Raw genomic sequence first — 15,995 nt, 5'->3', positions numbered from 1 at the left:
TCTTCATTTGGCAATGACGGAGGTGGTAGTGAGGTAGGGATGTCCTCATCACGCAGTCTGTACCCATTGAGCTTAAGCGAGGCTACAACCTCCAGGCATGGGACATTGTCTTCATCTTAATCTTTCTCGAGAGTCGAAGGGTCTCTCATAGAAATCAAAAGACGAACAACCCCTGACTTTGTAGGGAAATAAGGTCCGCATCAAGAGTAGAGCCAACAAGAGAACCAACCGCCCATAAGCCATGAAAATGCCGAACTGTATGAGGTACACCATCTACATGAACCCATGTTGGCTCCATAACAAAGAGAGGAGGCACATCCTCTTTCCTCCAAGAAGAAACTGACAACTGCAATTTAATATCCGGAACCCCGATTTGCATACCATCAATTCATGCCAAATCATCTGCCGAAGGGATATCTATAAGATAGGCATTCGCCCCATGCGCCACCGCCTCCCACTTCCATTTAGCATGGCCCGGACACATGCGAGAAAGCAAACTCTGAACGGCTGAAGGTGGCACAATCTCCCCAGAAACCTAGACCATCGCTGTCGGCGCCCCCGACGGTAACAAATGCGGTTTGTGAACAGAGTCAGGTACGTGTAAATTCAGCGTTGCATCATTTCCACACCCCACCAGATATCCAACTGGCTTAGGAAGCTTCAGAACAGGGCATCGAATAGTGGGGTGAGCGGCATTATCACAAACAAGACAGTAGTGAGCCACCTTACAATCCTTGGTGGCGTGCGTGTTAACCACACACTTCCAACAACGAACACTTTTCTTCGCTTTAGTAGCCTACGGTCCAGCTGCGGGTGTCATATTCATCGGCGGAGGAGGATCCACCGACACCACCATAGATGCTACTAGTTGGGGCGCTGCGGGAGGCGGCAAATGCAACTGCGCTGCAACCACCCCGTCCACCCCTGGCTGAACAGGTGGTATCGGCGTCTTCTTCTTCTTCCTTTTCTTCGCCGCTGCCGTGGTTCCTTGCTGCTGATTCTGCGGCGGAGCCGGCACAGGTGGAGGCGTCGGATAGTTGAAGAACTGGCCCGGTCCTTGATTGCACGGCAAAGGACCCCCCCCCCCCCGGCGGACGGAACTGCCCGGGATACGGGTACTGCTGCTGCTGCGGTGGTCGGAAGGGCACCTGCTGTTGGAAACCTTGCGGATGTGCTGGCGGCATGAGCGCCCCCGGCGGCCAACCTTGGAAGCCCGGAGGACCAGCGTACTGCTTCTACGGAGCGGTAGCCGGCGTTGGATGGGCGGCGGCAACCGTCGGACCCCCCGGGGCAGCCGTGGCCGCAGGTGGCCAAGGCGGGGCACCCGCCATAGGCTTAGGCGGGGGTGTGACCCCGCGAACCACGGCGACGTAAGAAGGACGCACCGTAGAAGAAGGGACAGCCGAGGACGACTGAGGCAGTGTCGCGGTGATCGGCGACGAAGGCGACGACCGCACGGCCCGGGCTCGCGACGACGTAGATGATGGCGAGGAGGCGGCGTGTGGCACGGAGGGAAGGGACAGGGTTTTCGGGCGAGGGTTGTCGAAGACCTAATGATCACGATCAGATGTTGGAAAACCTTTTTGGAAGGACATGATTGCCCTACCCAAATTGGCCCACCTATGATAGGATCCTCCGTTGATTTGGCCGAAAACCCCGCCCATTTCTGAAAACGGCCGGCCCGAACGGATCGACGTTTGAACCGTCGACGATCGACAAGCCCGCCCTCCCACGTCCGCCGCCCGCATGGTCGCCCTCTCCAAGAACTCGCCGCAGACCGGCGCCGGCGTGGACCGCCGACGAGGTAGAGGACCCTTCCACTGCTTGATCACCGGCCTTCGCGACAAACGCAGACCCACCGGCGAGGTTGAAGCCGCACGCGGCTGAACCCCAATGGCCGCCAGCGATGGCGGCGGCGATTCGGACCGAGTGCGCTCCGACCTGCAAAACGAAAATCTTACCTCCGGCGGCGAACGCGACCGCGACCTGGACTCCATCGAGGGGAAGCCGATCTTCGTCCAAAACTCCTTCTCCACCTCAGACCTCTCCCTCTCCGGATCCATATATGTCCAGAGGCGCGACCAATGGCTCGTCGTCCAACCCAAGCCATGCAACGTCCTCCGCGAGCTCCCTGGCTTCCTCCACAGCCAACTCTTCTTCCTCGAGACAACGGAACCGAGAGCCCGACGTAGAGGTCGCCGATGCGGAGGACGTCGATGACGAGGGCGCCGGAAAATGGCCGTCGGTAGTCGAGGGTGGGGACGGAGTCATCCTCATCAATTATTAAAGTTCTATACAATTATACGCATCTCCGAACCAGAAATTAGTTGCGGGTATCTACAATAATTGTCAAGCTGCGTCTCCACCGATACCATGCCGTCGTGTTAGTTGTCTAGGGTAGGACCGTATCCTCTACCTGGCCGGGTTGCTTGTTTATATAGGTGTAGCAAAGTCCTACACGTAGAAATACAAGGAGGTACAATACCAGGTAGAGTACTACTCTATACCAATATTATACAAAGCATTACAAGATTTAACACCCTCCCTTAATCTAAACCTCGAGTGAGGTTGAGATTACGTTTATACTTATTTAGATCCTTTTCACCTTGGTAAACCCATCTGCAATCTGGTCCTTTGTAGAGATAAACTTAACATCAAGAAGTTTTTCTGCTACTCTTTCTCGAACAAAACGATAATCAATTTCTATGTGTTTCGTCCTCGCATGTGAAGGTCAAATATTGCAAGGCACCGACCACACTTCGATAATTTGTGATGTCCTCAGAGCCAAGTGGCATTCCATCTTGCGGAGATAACTTGTCACTTACATAAAGTGGATTTGGGCATGTTGTGCATTGGAACATCCCAACTTTCTTGAGTAAGTCTTTTGCATACTTTTCTTGTGTCAAAACAATTCCATTAGAACACTTCTTGACTTCAATACCCAAGAAGAAATGTAATTCACCAAGGTCCATCACCTGAGCACCTCGCAGGGCCGGAAGAACTTGGGTTTTCCAGAACAGATGGTTCTGACGGGTGAGCTTCTCCGTCGGAGGTGAGCCAAGGGCAGCCGTGAGGCTAGCGGCGGCAGACGCAGACGAGGAAGAAGCCATCAGATGTGGTGTTGTTGTTTCTCGCGGCGGCAACAAGGAACGACGGTCGGGTAGGTTTGATCTAGGGTTTTGGGTTTTGGTTTTTATTGTAGATTGTTTTGGGTTTTGTTTTGATCTGGATTTGTTTGAGGATCTCCAACGGCGTGAGGCGGCCGGAGAGAAGACTAGCTTGGTTTTGGTTGTAGATTGTTTCAGAAGGGGGTTCCTACAAAGCTAGACGTCGTAGGTAGGAGAAGGTAACTCTGATACCATGTTAGTTGTCTAGGATAGAACCGTACCCTCTACCTGGACCGGGTTGCAGGTTTATATAGGTGTAGAAAAACCCTACACGTGGCAATACAAGGAGGTACAATACCAGGTAGAGTACTACTCTATTATAGAAAGCATTACATTAGCACATATACGATCGGTCGACTGCGAGCGGTGGCCGGTGGGAAGTGGGAACGTGTGGGTGTGGCTCCGCCGCGAGCACGTACGTCCGCCGCGGCGCCAGCGGGCAAGGAGCCATGCTGCTCGCCGACGTCGACGTCGACGTTGCCGTCGACGCGCGCGTTAAAAAATGCCGCTACGCGATGCCCACGAGCCGCCGATCGTATCCCAGTCCCAGGCCACAACTTTTTCGCCAGTGCTCTCTGCGTAGTCTTTCTGGCTTGGCTCTGTGCCGGAACCACCTGCGCCACTCGCCGCAATCCATGTCACCACAGCCTTGCGTGTTCCGGTGCGCCATGTCAGCAGCCGAGATCGAGCTATGGATGTGCATGTGGTGTACCGGGAGTGTGGCGAGCTCTGTTTTTTGGTGGTTTATCTATCCTCTTGCCAATACCTGTAGGCACACGTCAGACGTCACCAATAAAAATCTGGGGCCATATACCCCATTTGGCTTCTTGGATGCTAGCGCGCTAGTTATGTGTGGACGCCTGAGTCTGGTATATAGCTGTAGTAAAAAGAGCTGTAAAAGTACCACGTGCTCTAATCCTATGAGCTATAGGCCCACCCGTCTTCACTGGATCTTTTCCCGGGGATACCCCTTTATTTCGGGTTAATAAGATGGAAAAGCGTCTTTCTCTCTATAAAAACAGCGCGTTCCAAGGGGTGAAGTGAGAGAGAGAGGATGTGATGATTGAGGTTTCGAATAAGATGACCTTTGCATTTTATATTTGGATCTTTTTCGTATTTCAAAATAGTGAAAAAGTAAAATAAGAGGTGTTAAGCTTTTTATCATTCTGGCATCGAGCTATTTTGCCGCAGGACCTCCCCTACAGTATCGTCAAGTAATAAAATCCACCACTCTATTAATAAACATTAACGGTAGTAAAAGTACCAGCAAAAGTAATACAAAAAATTTAATAATTTTTTAGACCACCTAGCGAAGACTACAAGCACTAGACTGAGCTGAAGACGAACCTCCATCCTCGACCTCTCTCAGACGGGCAAAATTTGTCGCAATAGAGTTTCTTGCAGTAGACAAACATGAAACCATCGTAGTAAGGTCTCAAAGGACCAGCGCACCCCGATGACTTTTGTCTGGATCAATGTCCCAAAACGATAATAGTGTCTGCGAGAAACAAGAAGCAATGTGTCAGATATGACAATATGCAGTTTGCAATCCGGACTAATGTTGATTGCCGTGACCAAAAACCTTGCAGATGACGCTCATCCATTTATCCAAACCGAAGCCCAATCCATCCATCCATCCATCAAAGTGACCCAAATGATCATCGCCCATGTGGCCTTAACGCAGCGGCACAACCCCAAAGCAAAGATAACATCACAAGTTGCAAAGCCAAGAGGGCACTAGTTGCTCCTGCTGATGAGTTATTCCGTGATATGCTATCCCACAAATATTTAATATCCCATCTGCGAATCGTGATGAAATCACACGCAAAAGTGAAGGCGCCCGATGCGCAATCGTCGCCCACAAAAATTGCAGCGCCGGGACACCCTATATATACGCCACCGGCACGCTCGCCCTCTTCTTGCGGCTCCTCACAACTTCTTCTCTGCTCCTTTCCATTCGCACACCTCTCAGCTTCTACTCTGTTTCGCTGCTCACTCGTAGAAGTGCTCTGCTTGTAGAAGATGGAGTGGACGCGCGGGAAATGCATCGGGAAGGGCGCCTTCGGCACGGTGCACCTGGCCGTCGACAGGGCCACAGGCCGCGCCTTCGCGGTCAAGTCGGTGGACACCAAGGGCGGCGCGCCGGCCGCGGCGATGGCGTGCCTGGAGAGCGAGATAAGGATCCTGAAGCACCTCAGCTCGCCGTTCGTCGTGGCGTACCTCGGGGACGACGCGACGGCAGCGTCCAGGAACCTGCACATGGAGCTGGTCCCGGGCGGCACCGCTGCCGACGCGGCGGCGGCGGGTGGCATCGGCGAGCGGGCAACTCGGTGCGTCGTGCGCCCGGTGGTTGCCGCGCTGCGCTACCTCCACGACGTCGCCGGGGTGGTGCACGGGGACGTCAAGGGCAGGAACGTGCTCCTCGGCGGCAACGATGGCGCCAAGCTCGCGGATTTCGGCGCGGCGAGGCTCGTGTCCGAGGGTGCGCCACGGGGCCCGCGCGGGACACCCGCTTGGATGGCGCCGGAGGTGGCCCGCGGCGGCGCGTCGACGCCGGCGTCCGACGTCTGGTCGCTCGGCTGCACGGCTGTGGAGCTGCTCACCGGGAAGCGGCCGTGGTCGGAGATCGGCGGCGCGCTCGAGGTCGGCGAGCTGCTGCTCCGCGTCGGGTTCGGCGGGAAGCGGCCCGAGCTCCCCTCGTGCCTCTCTGACCCCTGCCGAGACTTCGTCGACCGATGCCTCCGCCGGGACGCCGGCGAGCGGTGGACGTGCGAGCAGCTGCTGCGCCACCCGTTCCTCGCCACCGATGCCCACGACGACGCCGGCGTGCCAGAGCCGTCGCCCCGGGCGGTTCTCGACTGGGCGGCAGCGGAAGACTCGGACTCCGACGCATCCTCCGGCTGCTCGGAGGTCGACATGGAGGACGAGCACGAGGTGATGGCGCGCGCAAAGGGGAGGATTGCCGAATTGGCATCAGACAGCACGCGCACAAGCTGGGCGCGCGAGTTGGATGAATGCCCAACCTGGGCTTCCGACGCCTGGGCCCCACTGCCCAGTCTCGAGATGTCAACCAATGTACGATCGCCATCCGACGCTGCCACAGTCGCCGATGCAGGAAATGGCGGCGCCCGTGGGCCCGCCGTTAGCAGCGGCAGCAGAGACGGTGTCCTCGTTACCGCCGGCGGCGACGGCGGTGTCAACGGCCGTGCCTCGTGTGACGATCCCAGTAGGAACCATAAATGTTGGCCTCGGGTTGATCGGCCCAGTTGGCCGCCGTCGGCCGTTGTGTTCATCATGCTGGTGTCATGTATTCTCTCGCATTTGATTCAATCGAAGAATTTTTTTGATCAAGCAGCCGGTGAAGTGTTCATTTTTTTTTTACTGTTTCTGGTTCATGCTTCTTTGGTGGTTTTGACTACTGACTCTTGATCGATGTTGCTGCTAATTGTGTGAGCGCGCCGGCCGAGATTTTAGTTGGTCACTGGTCAGCAGGGCGCCAGGGCGTGTGGCGTGCTTGCTTCTTTCTTTGCTAGTTTTGCATTGCGGCGACAAGAAGCTGAGTGCAAAAATCAATCGCTTGGCTTTAGCGTATCGGTATGTGGCTTGAGATCGAAGCCAATCTGGCATGTCTTCCAGAATACTGCTACTTGTATACATACATACTCTAACTACTCGTAAGTTGTCTAACACTCAACTACTCCAATTTATGGAGAACCAACATGCATCTGCCCGAAATAGCGGCCGTTTTTGCGTGGTTGATTGATCAGGTCCAGAATAGACATTGAGCCGCAGAACGAAGTGATCTTGGAATGAATAGGCATCCTCCGTTCATCACTGTGTTTCTTTTACCCTGCGACATGTATCATTGACAGACGGAAACTGAGGAGCAGGTGTAGCAACATTGGATGCATAAATACAGACAGGATTATGACTTTTAGACCGTGGGAGGATTCACCAAGAAACTTGCCCCAAGTTCAGCAAGCCGGATATGAAACGGACGATGCTAAGAAACAAGACTCTGCTGTTATCAGTGGAACCGGGGATGACCTCCCTGTTGATCAACAAAAAGCCGGCAGCAAAATCTTCATGCCATTTCTCTTGTCGCAGAAACAGATGTGCTCTGATATCTCCGTGGCCCGTGGCACTCTGAATCCGTGCGAGCGAGCACAAGCATCACGCGGATCGCGCTGAACCTGTACTGAACCTGATATTACCGGCACATCGATCTGCGTCGGGATCATCAGGGTGGGATCGCACATCCGTAGCGCACGACGAGGCCGATAGAGTTTCATTTCCAACTTAACTTGCACCTACCAACACAACACCACGGCCATCATCGTACGACGTGCTAGCGACGTACTGTACGCCGGGATCCTCGCGCACAGGCACGTCCCGGCAACCAGCATGATACGCGAGTTAAGCGGGTGTAAAGGAGGAGGATCCCGCGCGCATCGAGGTTTCAATGCAAATCATGGGGTGTCATGCGCTGCCTGCTACGCTCATGAATTCGCGGCATATATATCGATCGATCAATCAATGTGCATACAGCCAGCAACCGAGCCCTAGGTACAGAGCACAGCACAGCACAGTAGTTGATGCCGTATGTACTGTATAGTTGTACCAGTACTAAAGACCACAGCTTCGTATTGCTTCGGATGATCTGGGTACATCGATGACATGCCCAGGCTGTACGATGAGAAAGGATTCAATGCGTCGCTGTACCAATCCGCCATGAACGATCACATGTACTACTTGTATACAAGCATCAGAGCAGAGTTCACTGCCGATATTTAGTACGAACGAATGAGGCGCCATGCCCTGTGTATCAACTAATACTGGTATACAAGGACTACGGCTACGATATACGAATGCACTGCTAGGAAGGTATACATCACCTTACAGCAATAAAGATACATGTACATTTGTTGCTAGCAAAACATGGAGATGAGAGCGACTGAAAAGGCAGCGACATCCATGAAACTCAGACAACTCAGCCGGTATCCATTTCCAGAAGCGACTCCAAATAATTGTACATACACACAGACCCCAACCACACCACCATCCAGAAACACAATGCCTTGCATGACTTGTCTATTAACCAAGAAAACCTGATGACCGACGCAAATCAAACTTTGCCTAGCACAAACATTTCAACAGAGAAAAACACAATGAAAATTTGTGGAAGGAAGACCAAACTCTCACAACAAAATGAATCGAATGACACTCATTTGACAGTTCACTTGTTCGAGTATATAGGATGAAAATAGCAGGCGGGCGCTTCACTCCTTAGCATCCTTGGTATCATCTACTGCTGCGGGAGTCTCCTCTTTCTCCACAGGTTCCGCCTTCTTCTCCTCGGTCACCGTTAACTTCTCTACCAACTCGGCAGCAGAGGAGGCTTCCTCACTCTCTTTCTCCTCGTTCTTTCCTTGCTCCTCGGCGATCTGGTCTACGAGATCCTTGAATTTCTTGCAGTCTGAAAAAGAATCAGGAAAACATTAGGATGATGTGAGATACTTTTGCTAGCTTCCTGGATAAAATAGCGTAAACTTGTCAATAGTATTAATTACAAGTGACACTGCAATAAACTTGTCAATAATATTAATCAAGAGTATCCTACAATGCTGACATAGTAATATGCATATAACATATCTTCACGGGAAATTTACATCAGAAGTTCTTGAGCTTTTAGCAGTGCCAATTGTGTCAATACTCTTAGTAATTCACTTTCAATGTCCTAGTAATATATTTCCACTCACGCACATAAACTTCTATGTAAAAAGGAATGTATGTGAAATACAATGTGGAATGCAATGTAGATATGAAGAAATTTGCTGGGGATATTGTGAATTTAATCAGCTAAAAAGTACCAACGAAAAGCTGAATGGAGGTGTGAACTAATGCAAATTGTTTCCGAGTGACAATGCAAGCTGCAACATGGGGGTCACAAGATGATCAACAGCAGTTTCATATCAGCAGTCTATCAGTTGCCATCGTGGATATTCAGCTATCTGAAAAACTGAAACGGGCAGCAAGATTTATTGATTTAAAAGTCTTATATACCTGCAACCTTAATTTTTAATCTGAGCAACCTTATCCGCATTTTGCCACAACTTTAGGGGCTTCTTGTGTTATCTCAATTCATCAAACTGAACCCAACTATTACAACAAACAGTAATGCAGTTTTATGTTGAATATAAATCCTTTTTTGCTTCAATAGTTATTTCATCACAAACTGTGAGCACTTGAAATTTAGCAGAGCCTCTAATGGGGTCAAAATTAGCAAATTAGAATGAGAAACAACGATAATTTTCATGCAGTGCAAAGCATCCAGCGGTAAGGCGGTGCTATACATTACTCACTACTGATACTGAGCTTAAGTAAACGCAAAAGAACATGAAACTCTGTCGGTGGTTGATTGGTACAGATACTGAGAACTGTTTCTGGCAGAATAGCTCTCCACAGTTCTGCCGTGGCGTTTAGGGTTAACTGAAGGTGGGTATAGCATGCTAGATCAACCTGAAGTACTACTACTTAGCTAATCAAACCCTATGCTCACAAACAATTCATAGATGCATAGCAGGACAGTGGACCAATACTTCTAAATAATGCACGACATAACAAAAACACAAAGCTGCAGAGACGATAGGGTGCTCACTCTCGACGGATCCAAAGCGGATGGCGAACATCTCCTCCTTGAGCTCACCGTCGGCGAAATCCAGAGCGTGCCACACGCACGACTTGTCGCTGCCAGCGTGCTCCTGCATCTTGATCGACGCCACCACTGCACACCGATTAAGGGAAGAAAAAAAAAACCTAGGACGTCAAAACCCATCCGTCCAGTCCCCCCAATCGAAATCGCAAAGCCGAAATCGCCCCGTACCGAGGTGGTTGGCGCAGATCTTGAGCGTCTTGGCCTGCCGCATGACGAGGCGGACCTTGGCGGTCTCCTTGTGCTTGAGCAGCTTGACGGCGCCCGTGCCCCGCTCCTTCCACTGGCTCCCGTCCTTGTCGAATCTGTAGAGCTTCGCTTTCCTACGCGCACCGAAACCAGAGGCGTCAGGCGTAGATCGAGGACGAGGACGATCGGATCGGGCTGGATTGAGTGGCGGCTTACATGTCGAGGAGGATCTCCTCGTCCTCCTCGCCGGTGGTGATGGCGACCTCCTCGAGCTTCACGATGGGGGCGATCTGGGCGCCGGTGTCCTCCTCCTCGCCCGCCGCCGTGGCCTCCTCCTCCTCCGCCACGCGGTGCTCCGCCGGGTCGGCCATGGCTGGAGTGGCGGCGGTAGGGCTTGGCGGCTGCGCTCGCTTTGCTCTACTGCTGCTGCTGGGCGTTGCGGCAGCGGCGGTGGGCAGGGGAGGAAAAGAGAGGAGAGAGAAGAAACAGGGCTTATAAAAGATCGTGGGATGGAAACGTGCGCGTCGGAAAGAGCTCCGATTTAGGGAAACCAGAGTAGGGTTGCGTTACGGCTCGGGTGACCCAAGTTTAAACTAAAAATTGTGTTTTAAAATGTCTGGAAATTTAAAATTATAGACTTGTACGTACAACTTTGAAACTTTTGCACGAGAGATGAAACACCTACTCCCTCCGTCCCGTAAAAAGCTGCGCGCTGGCGTTTTTGCGAAAACCCCCTCGCGCTTTTTCACCTGAGAACATTTGTCCGCGACCACCGATCCCCAATCCCGATTCCGCCCCGTCGCCGTGTCAAGCCGATTCCGCCGCGCTCCCGACGCCACCCGACCAGCGCTCCGGAAACCCTTCTTCCTCCTCTCGTCGATCCCATGGCATGGAAGCTTTATCCTGGCAGCCCGCCACAAACCCTAGCCCATGCTCACGGCAAGGATCAATTTTTGGATCCAAAATCGATTCTTTGTGGTCAGCGCGAGGCGATGAGAACCCGTCTTCCTTCCGCTAACTTGCCGGCCGCCGCGACGGTCCGCCCACGCCGCGCCAAAGGCTGCCAGCCGCCGCCGCCGCGACGGTCCGCTTCACGATGTGCCGCCGCCGAATCGTATGATCTCGTTTCCCAGTGCCGCGCCGCGCGCGCCGTCGCAGGCCACGGATAGATAGAGCGGAGAGCTGCCGACGCAAGGGAAGGGGATTTCTTTCTCCGCTCGGCGCACGGCGCGTCCTCCTCCGGCGAGGCAACCGACTCCCTGCCTCCACCAGGTGCGTGCGTCTCGTCTCTCGCGACATTCCCGTGCCGCATTAAGCTCGTGCTTGCCTAAATATTTCGAAAAACGCCTCTGCTTTTTGAAGCCGGAGTATATTGTTTGTCATATGATTCGTATCAGTTTGGGTACCTCAAGGCACATATCTTATGGTTTGCCTTGTGTCACCTTGTTATTACCGATTAAGCTTGTGCTAGCTGATGGTCTACTATTCTGATTCATTCCCACTTGATGTCCCGATAGATATTGATCTATGGAAAATTCGATGTTTATTTTCTAAGCAATTGCGTCTACTGTGTCAGCAGATCGGGAGAACACGGTTCTTGCCAAAAAAAAGAGAGCTTCGTAAGCTCCGTGAGTACAACCCGGACGGCTCTGTCGACATCAAGTGGCCGCCGACGGTGAAGGGAAGGTCCGTAAGGTGGCTCGCCGAGGACTCATTCTCGGGACTCATTCGGGGTAAACCATCTCGCTCGAGTACCGTTTTATCGGATGCCCGCGAGATTATGTTTTTCTCTTTTGTAAAACTCTATATGTCGGCTAAGGGTTAGAAACACAAAAACTCCCGCTCTTTTTTTAACCACATTATTAACTTAGGTGCCTAGGCATTATGTTCTTTAAGCGGCACCTAACCTGCCCAAGCATGCCGAGAAACCAAATTTAAACCAAGGGTTAACTGTCAAGCTGGTAGTTACAGTTTATAATCCCATTTTCAGTATCGTTTATCTGTCTACTTGTCACATTTCACATAGTGTGAAAGCTGCAAGACGACAACAGTAAAAGGCTGCTGCGAGCACATCCAATAATTCTTAAAGCATATCCAAATATCCTCGCCAGTTTGCATACTCAAATGCTTTGAGTTTCCAGAAGGATGCAACAAACATAGACAGTCAAATTAGTGTAGAGCACATAGAAGTTGCGTCATTGAGACTAGTTCATTAAAACAAACATATGGACATGATGCCTGTCATCCTAGTTTACCACTGGCAGCTCAGTGTTCTAGTCCATTTGCTTGTTAGCTGCTATCCGCATATCTCAATCTTCCCTTTAAACTGAATTAGAGCTAATTTGCTTGAACTGGTATTGCACGTTATAACATTCTCTTCTATACTAATGCAAGAAATTGGCAGATAGTTAATGGGGTTAATTCAAGAAGCCCGACAAGAATTAGCTTTATAACGAACAGAGTTAGGAAATTAACCCACTAGCTCCTCATGACAGTACTTGAAGCAACAGAGCCGAAGTTTCTCCTTATAACTAGGCATAATTACAACATAAAAACAATACTCATTTCTCTACAGTAGCATTACTCTTCCTTTCTCTACAATATCCATATGAACACAATAACACTCCTATTCCACTCATACTCTTTCTAATTTGCCTCTCCTTTTTCTATAAGCTCTTTAGTTTTTACAAGTAGCTCGGATGTGATTGATAGAGCGATTGGTAGCCTTCCTTCTCTCTCCTTCAGTTCCTTATGCAAGTGCGGGGGCTCGTATTTTATTCCCCCTCCTGCTTTCATGACCTCTCTCATACATGCCTGGAGTGTCAAGAAGCTTCGATATAACATGTTGACCTTGTAGTTCTCGTACTCTTGTTGCACATCCTCTATCAGTTCCCGGATACTTGTAGGTGCTCTAGTATCAGTGAGGGACTGCAAAGATGGAAAGAAACATAAGTCGAGCACATTCATGTCCTGGACTATTAGGAGGTTGTCGCAACAATCTAATGTCCAGATCTCGTCTGTGCTACGGCCTGTCGGAAAACCTCATCATGAGGTAGGATGTGAGGTTTCGCGTTGTCTTGCTGTATGTAAATTGTTCTTCCTACATCCTCGTCTGGCCACTTGTCCTATATAGCAGGTATCACTAGGTTGCACATATAGTTCCGCATAACCTCTCGAGTGACTTTCAATGGTTGCACTATCATTGTCCCTTTTGGTCTGTTTTTGCTCTTTTTAACCGCTGGGGTTTCCGTCACAAAAGCCCACGTGCCGATTTTGCCATCAAAAGTGACAACTCCCCTTCATATCTAGGCTTGGCTACCGCAGTGAGAAACATCACTTTACCGATACGCTTCTTGTTCTCGGGACGGCACGCAAGGGTGGAGGCTCTCCGGGGAGTGTAGTAGCTGTTTTTCTTTTTGTCATGTGGAACCACTTTTCGTCTATGTGAACTATGTCATCCATTTCTTTGAATGACGGCATAGAAGTTGTGAACTCGTTGTCATTCTCATCCAAAGCATACCGACGCAAAATTTCAGTCTCTCGAATAATGTTTGCTGCCGTTAGCAACGGCTTTAAAGTGTTAGTGACACGCTTCACCCGACCCCACCGGAACCTTCCTCGTGTAATGTGGAGGGACAAACACCAAGGGCCCCGGATAGTGATCGAATTGTTTTTCTCTTGTTAAGAGGGACCGTCAAAATCCTCTCGAGGTCGAGGTCCTTTCTCTTACGACCAACATTGCCCGTCTTTACGCTCGACACATCAACTTCTAGACCTTCCTTAATCTGGTCATTTGCTTGTTTCCATATCGTTTCGACGGTTAAGTAGGCTTGTCTTCAATAGGCATGCAACAAGCTGCTTGTCTGTCTTGTCAACTTTTCCATCTCTCTGTTTGATTACTTCTAAAGCAAAGTAAAGCCCCCATCTTTGCTCATTTGTTAGGTTTGGGTGTCTGTTGTTACTAGTTGCTCCTTCCATATTGGTTTCTTCATCTTGATCTACCAACATCTCCTCTTCTACTGCAGGTATGTGGACATCATCTTCGTCAAGCGGAGTGTAGTTGAGGTCAAGTGGGGCGTTGTTGAGGTCTGGGAGCACCATAGTGAACTTGCTGATCAGCTGAAAGGTAGACCGGCGAGGAGCAGCTGAAAGGTAGACCGGCGAGGAGCAACTGAAAGACAGACCTGCGAGGAGCAGCTGATAAGTAATGAGTTCAGGCAGATACAGCCTTATTGATATGTTATTATCTGCAAACAAAGGCCAGTTTAAATTTGCAATTTCATTTTAGCAAATAAAATTCTGGTCACATTAACTTTAGCAGATAATCATTCTCTGAACGAAATGGCATTTCAGTACCTGTTGTCCTTGAAGTTACAACTATGCTTATCATTTTCTTATGTTCTTGTTATGGATATGCAAATGCACTGTGCATTATCAGCAACTCTACATAATTGAGACATGTGAACTGTTACAGTTGCTTTTAGCTTAAATTGAATTGTTGTACAGGTTGCCAGGTAAGGTGGCCATGTGGACCAGCACACAAGACCAAAACTGATGACCAAAACTAATGGACTGAGTATGTCAGGTAATGGGAAACTATGATTACCCAAATTTCATGATATCACTGGGATTGCTTGCCATATATTTCTGTGAAACAACATGAGGTAAATAAGGAAACTATAATCACCCAAATTTGCATGAGTTAAATGTTACTGTACATTTGCTTTTACTGAGCCTGTACATAAATTTGTTGAGTCTGTACATTACCGAGTCTGTACATAAGGAAAGTAATCACCCATTATTGAGTCTGTACATAAGGAAAATAATCACTCATTACTGAGTCTGTACATAAGGAAAGTAATCACCCAAATTTGCATGATATTACTCAAATTTGCTTGCCAATATTTGCTCTATGAAATAAGGAAATTAATCACCCCTGCATGATAGCTAATTCCATGTTTGGTGGGAATTGTAGGTACCTTTCCTTCCCCGACAAATTGACTGGAGTTGCAGCAGCTCCTGCCTTCCTCTTTTGGCGACGCACTCGGCTAAGAGCGGCGGATGGCGAGGAGGTGGAGAACTATGGCCTCCACGTTCGTTGAAGCGACAGCGAGCGCACGGAGGACCCTGCGACGGCGGCCCCTGCGACGGCGACCAGAGCAGCGGACGACGGCCGGAGGTGGAGCTGCTCACGGCGGCACCTCAGACGGTGGGCGTCGCGGCGGCCCCTCAGACGGTGGGCGGAGCGGCGGCTGGAGATGGAGCTGCTCACAGCGGGCCCTGCGCGTGGTCGCGGCGGACGGCGGCCCCTCCGACGGCGAGAAGAGCGGCGGACGGCCGCCGGAGGTGGAGCTGCTTGCGGCGGCTGGTGGAGGGCGCCGGCGAGCTCGTGGAGGGCGCCGGCGAGCTCGTGGAGGGCGCCGGCGAGCTCGTGGAGGGCGCCGGCGAGCTAGTGGAGGGCTCCGGCGAGCTCTTGCATGGCTCCGGCGAGCTCGTGCAGGGGTGCCGGTGAGCTCGTGCGGCGCGGATCGCGGCCGGATCGTGGCCGGATCACGCGCGCGGCCGCTGATTGCGTGCGTTGTTTCCGTGATCTGATTGTGGGGAGTTTGTTGGACTGATTTCAAAGTGTAAAGGGTTTTTCTGTAAAATGGTCAACAGTTCAAAATATTTCTCCCCCGCGCAGCTTTTTTCGGGACGGAGGGAGTACTTTTTTTGGAAACACGGTACAAACGCACACGTTCACACACGCATATACACTCGCCCCTTGAAGGCACACACGCACATCTTACCCTTATGAACACCTACGGAAGACTGACCCGACGGTTTGGATCTTGAAACACATTCCATTTATGCTTACAGATTCGACACTTTTAAATTTATGCATGGGTGGATCACACACCCATTGTCCATTTATACATACAGATTCC

At 50.8% G+C, this 15,995-nt stretch overlaps 2 protein-coding genes and 1 long non-coding RNA gene across 3 annotated transcripts; 2 read left to right on the top strand and 1 right to left on the bottom strand.

Annotated features, from left to right (window-relative positions):
* The first annotated feature begins 5,071 nt into the window (after positions 1-5,071).
* LOC127347729 (mitogen-activated protein kinase kinase kinase 18) lies at positions 5,072-6,596 on the top strand. The gene has a single exon (XM_051373891.2). The coding sequence runs from the start codon at positions 5,190-5,192 to the stop codon at positions 6,594-6,596; it is 1,407 nt and encodes a 468-aa protein (XP_051229851.1). The 5' UTR covers positions 5,072-5,189.
* Positions 6,597-8,142: 1,546 nt separating this feature from the next.
* Positions 8,143-10,543, bottom strand: LOC127295815 (ran-binding protein 1 homolog b). Its single transcript, XM_051325811.1, has 4 exons — positions 10,285-10,543; positions 10,051-10,202; positions 9,826-9,951; positions 8,143-8,643 (listed from the first exon to the last, which is right to left on the bottom strand). The coding sequence occupies exons 1-4, from the start codon at positions 10,437-10,439 to the stop codon at positions 8,447-8,449; spliced, it is 630 nt and encodes a 209-aa protein (XP_051181771.1). The 5' UTR covers positions 10,440-10,543; the 3' UTR covers positions 8,143-8,446.
* A 3,360-nt stretch (positions 10,544-13,903) lies between these two features.
* LOC127295814 (uncharacterized) lies at positions 13,904-15,787 on the top strand. The gene is made up of 3 exons (XR_007848105.2): positions 13,904-14,272; positions 14,575-14,653; positions 15,044-15,787. It is a non-coding gene; the product is annotated as an uncharacterized lncRNA (long non-coding RNA).
* Positions 15,788-15,995: the final 208 nt, after the last annotated feature.

Source organism: Lolium perenne, chromosome 4 (genome assembly GCF_019359855.2).
Source record: "Lolium perenne isolate Kyuss_39 chromosome 4, Kyuss_2.0, whole genome shotgun sequence".
NCBI classification, from domain to species: Eukaryota; Viridiplantae; Streptophyta; class Magnoliopsida; order Poales; family Poaceae; genus Lolium; species Lolium perenne.
This window is presented reverse-complemented; position numbering and strand designations above follow the sequence as displayed.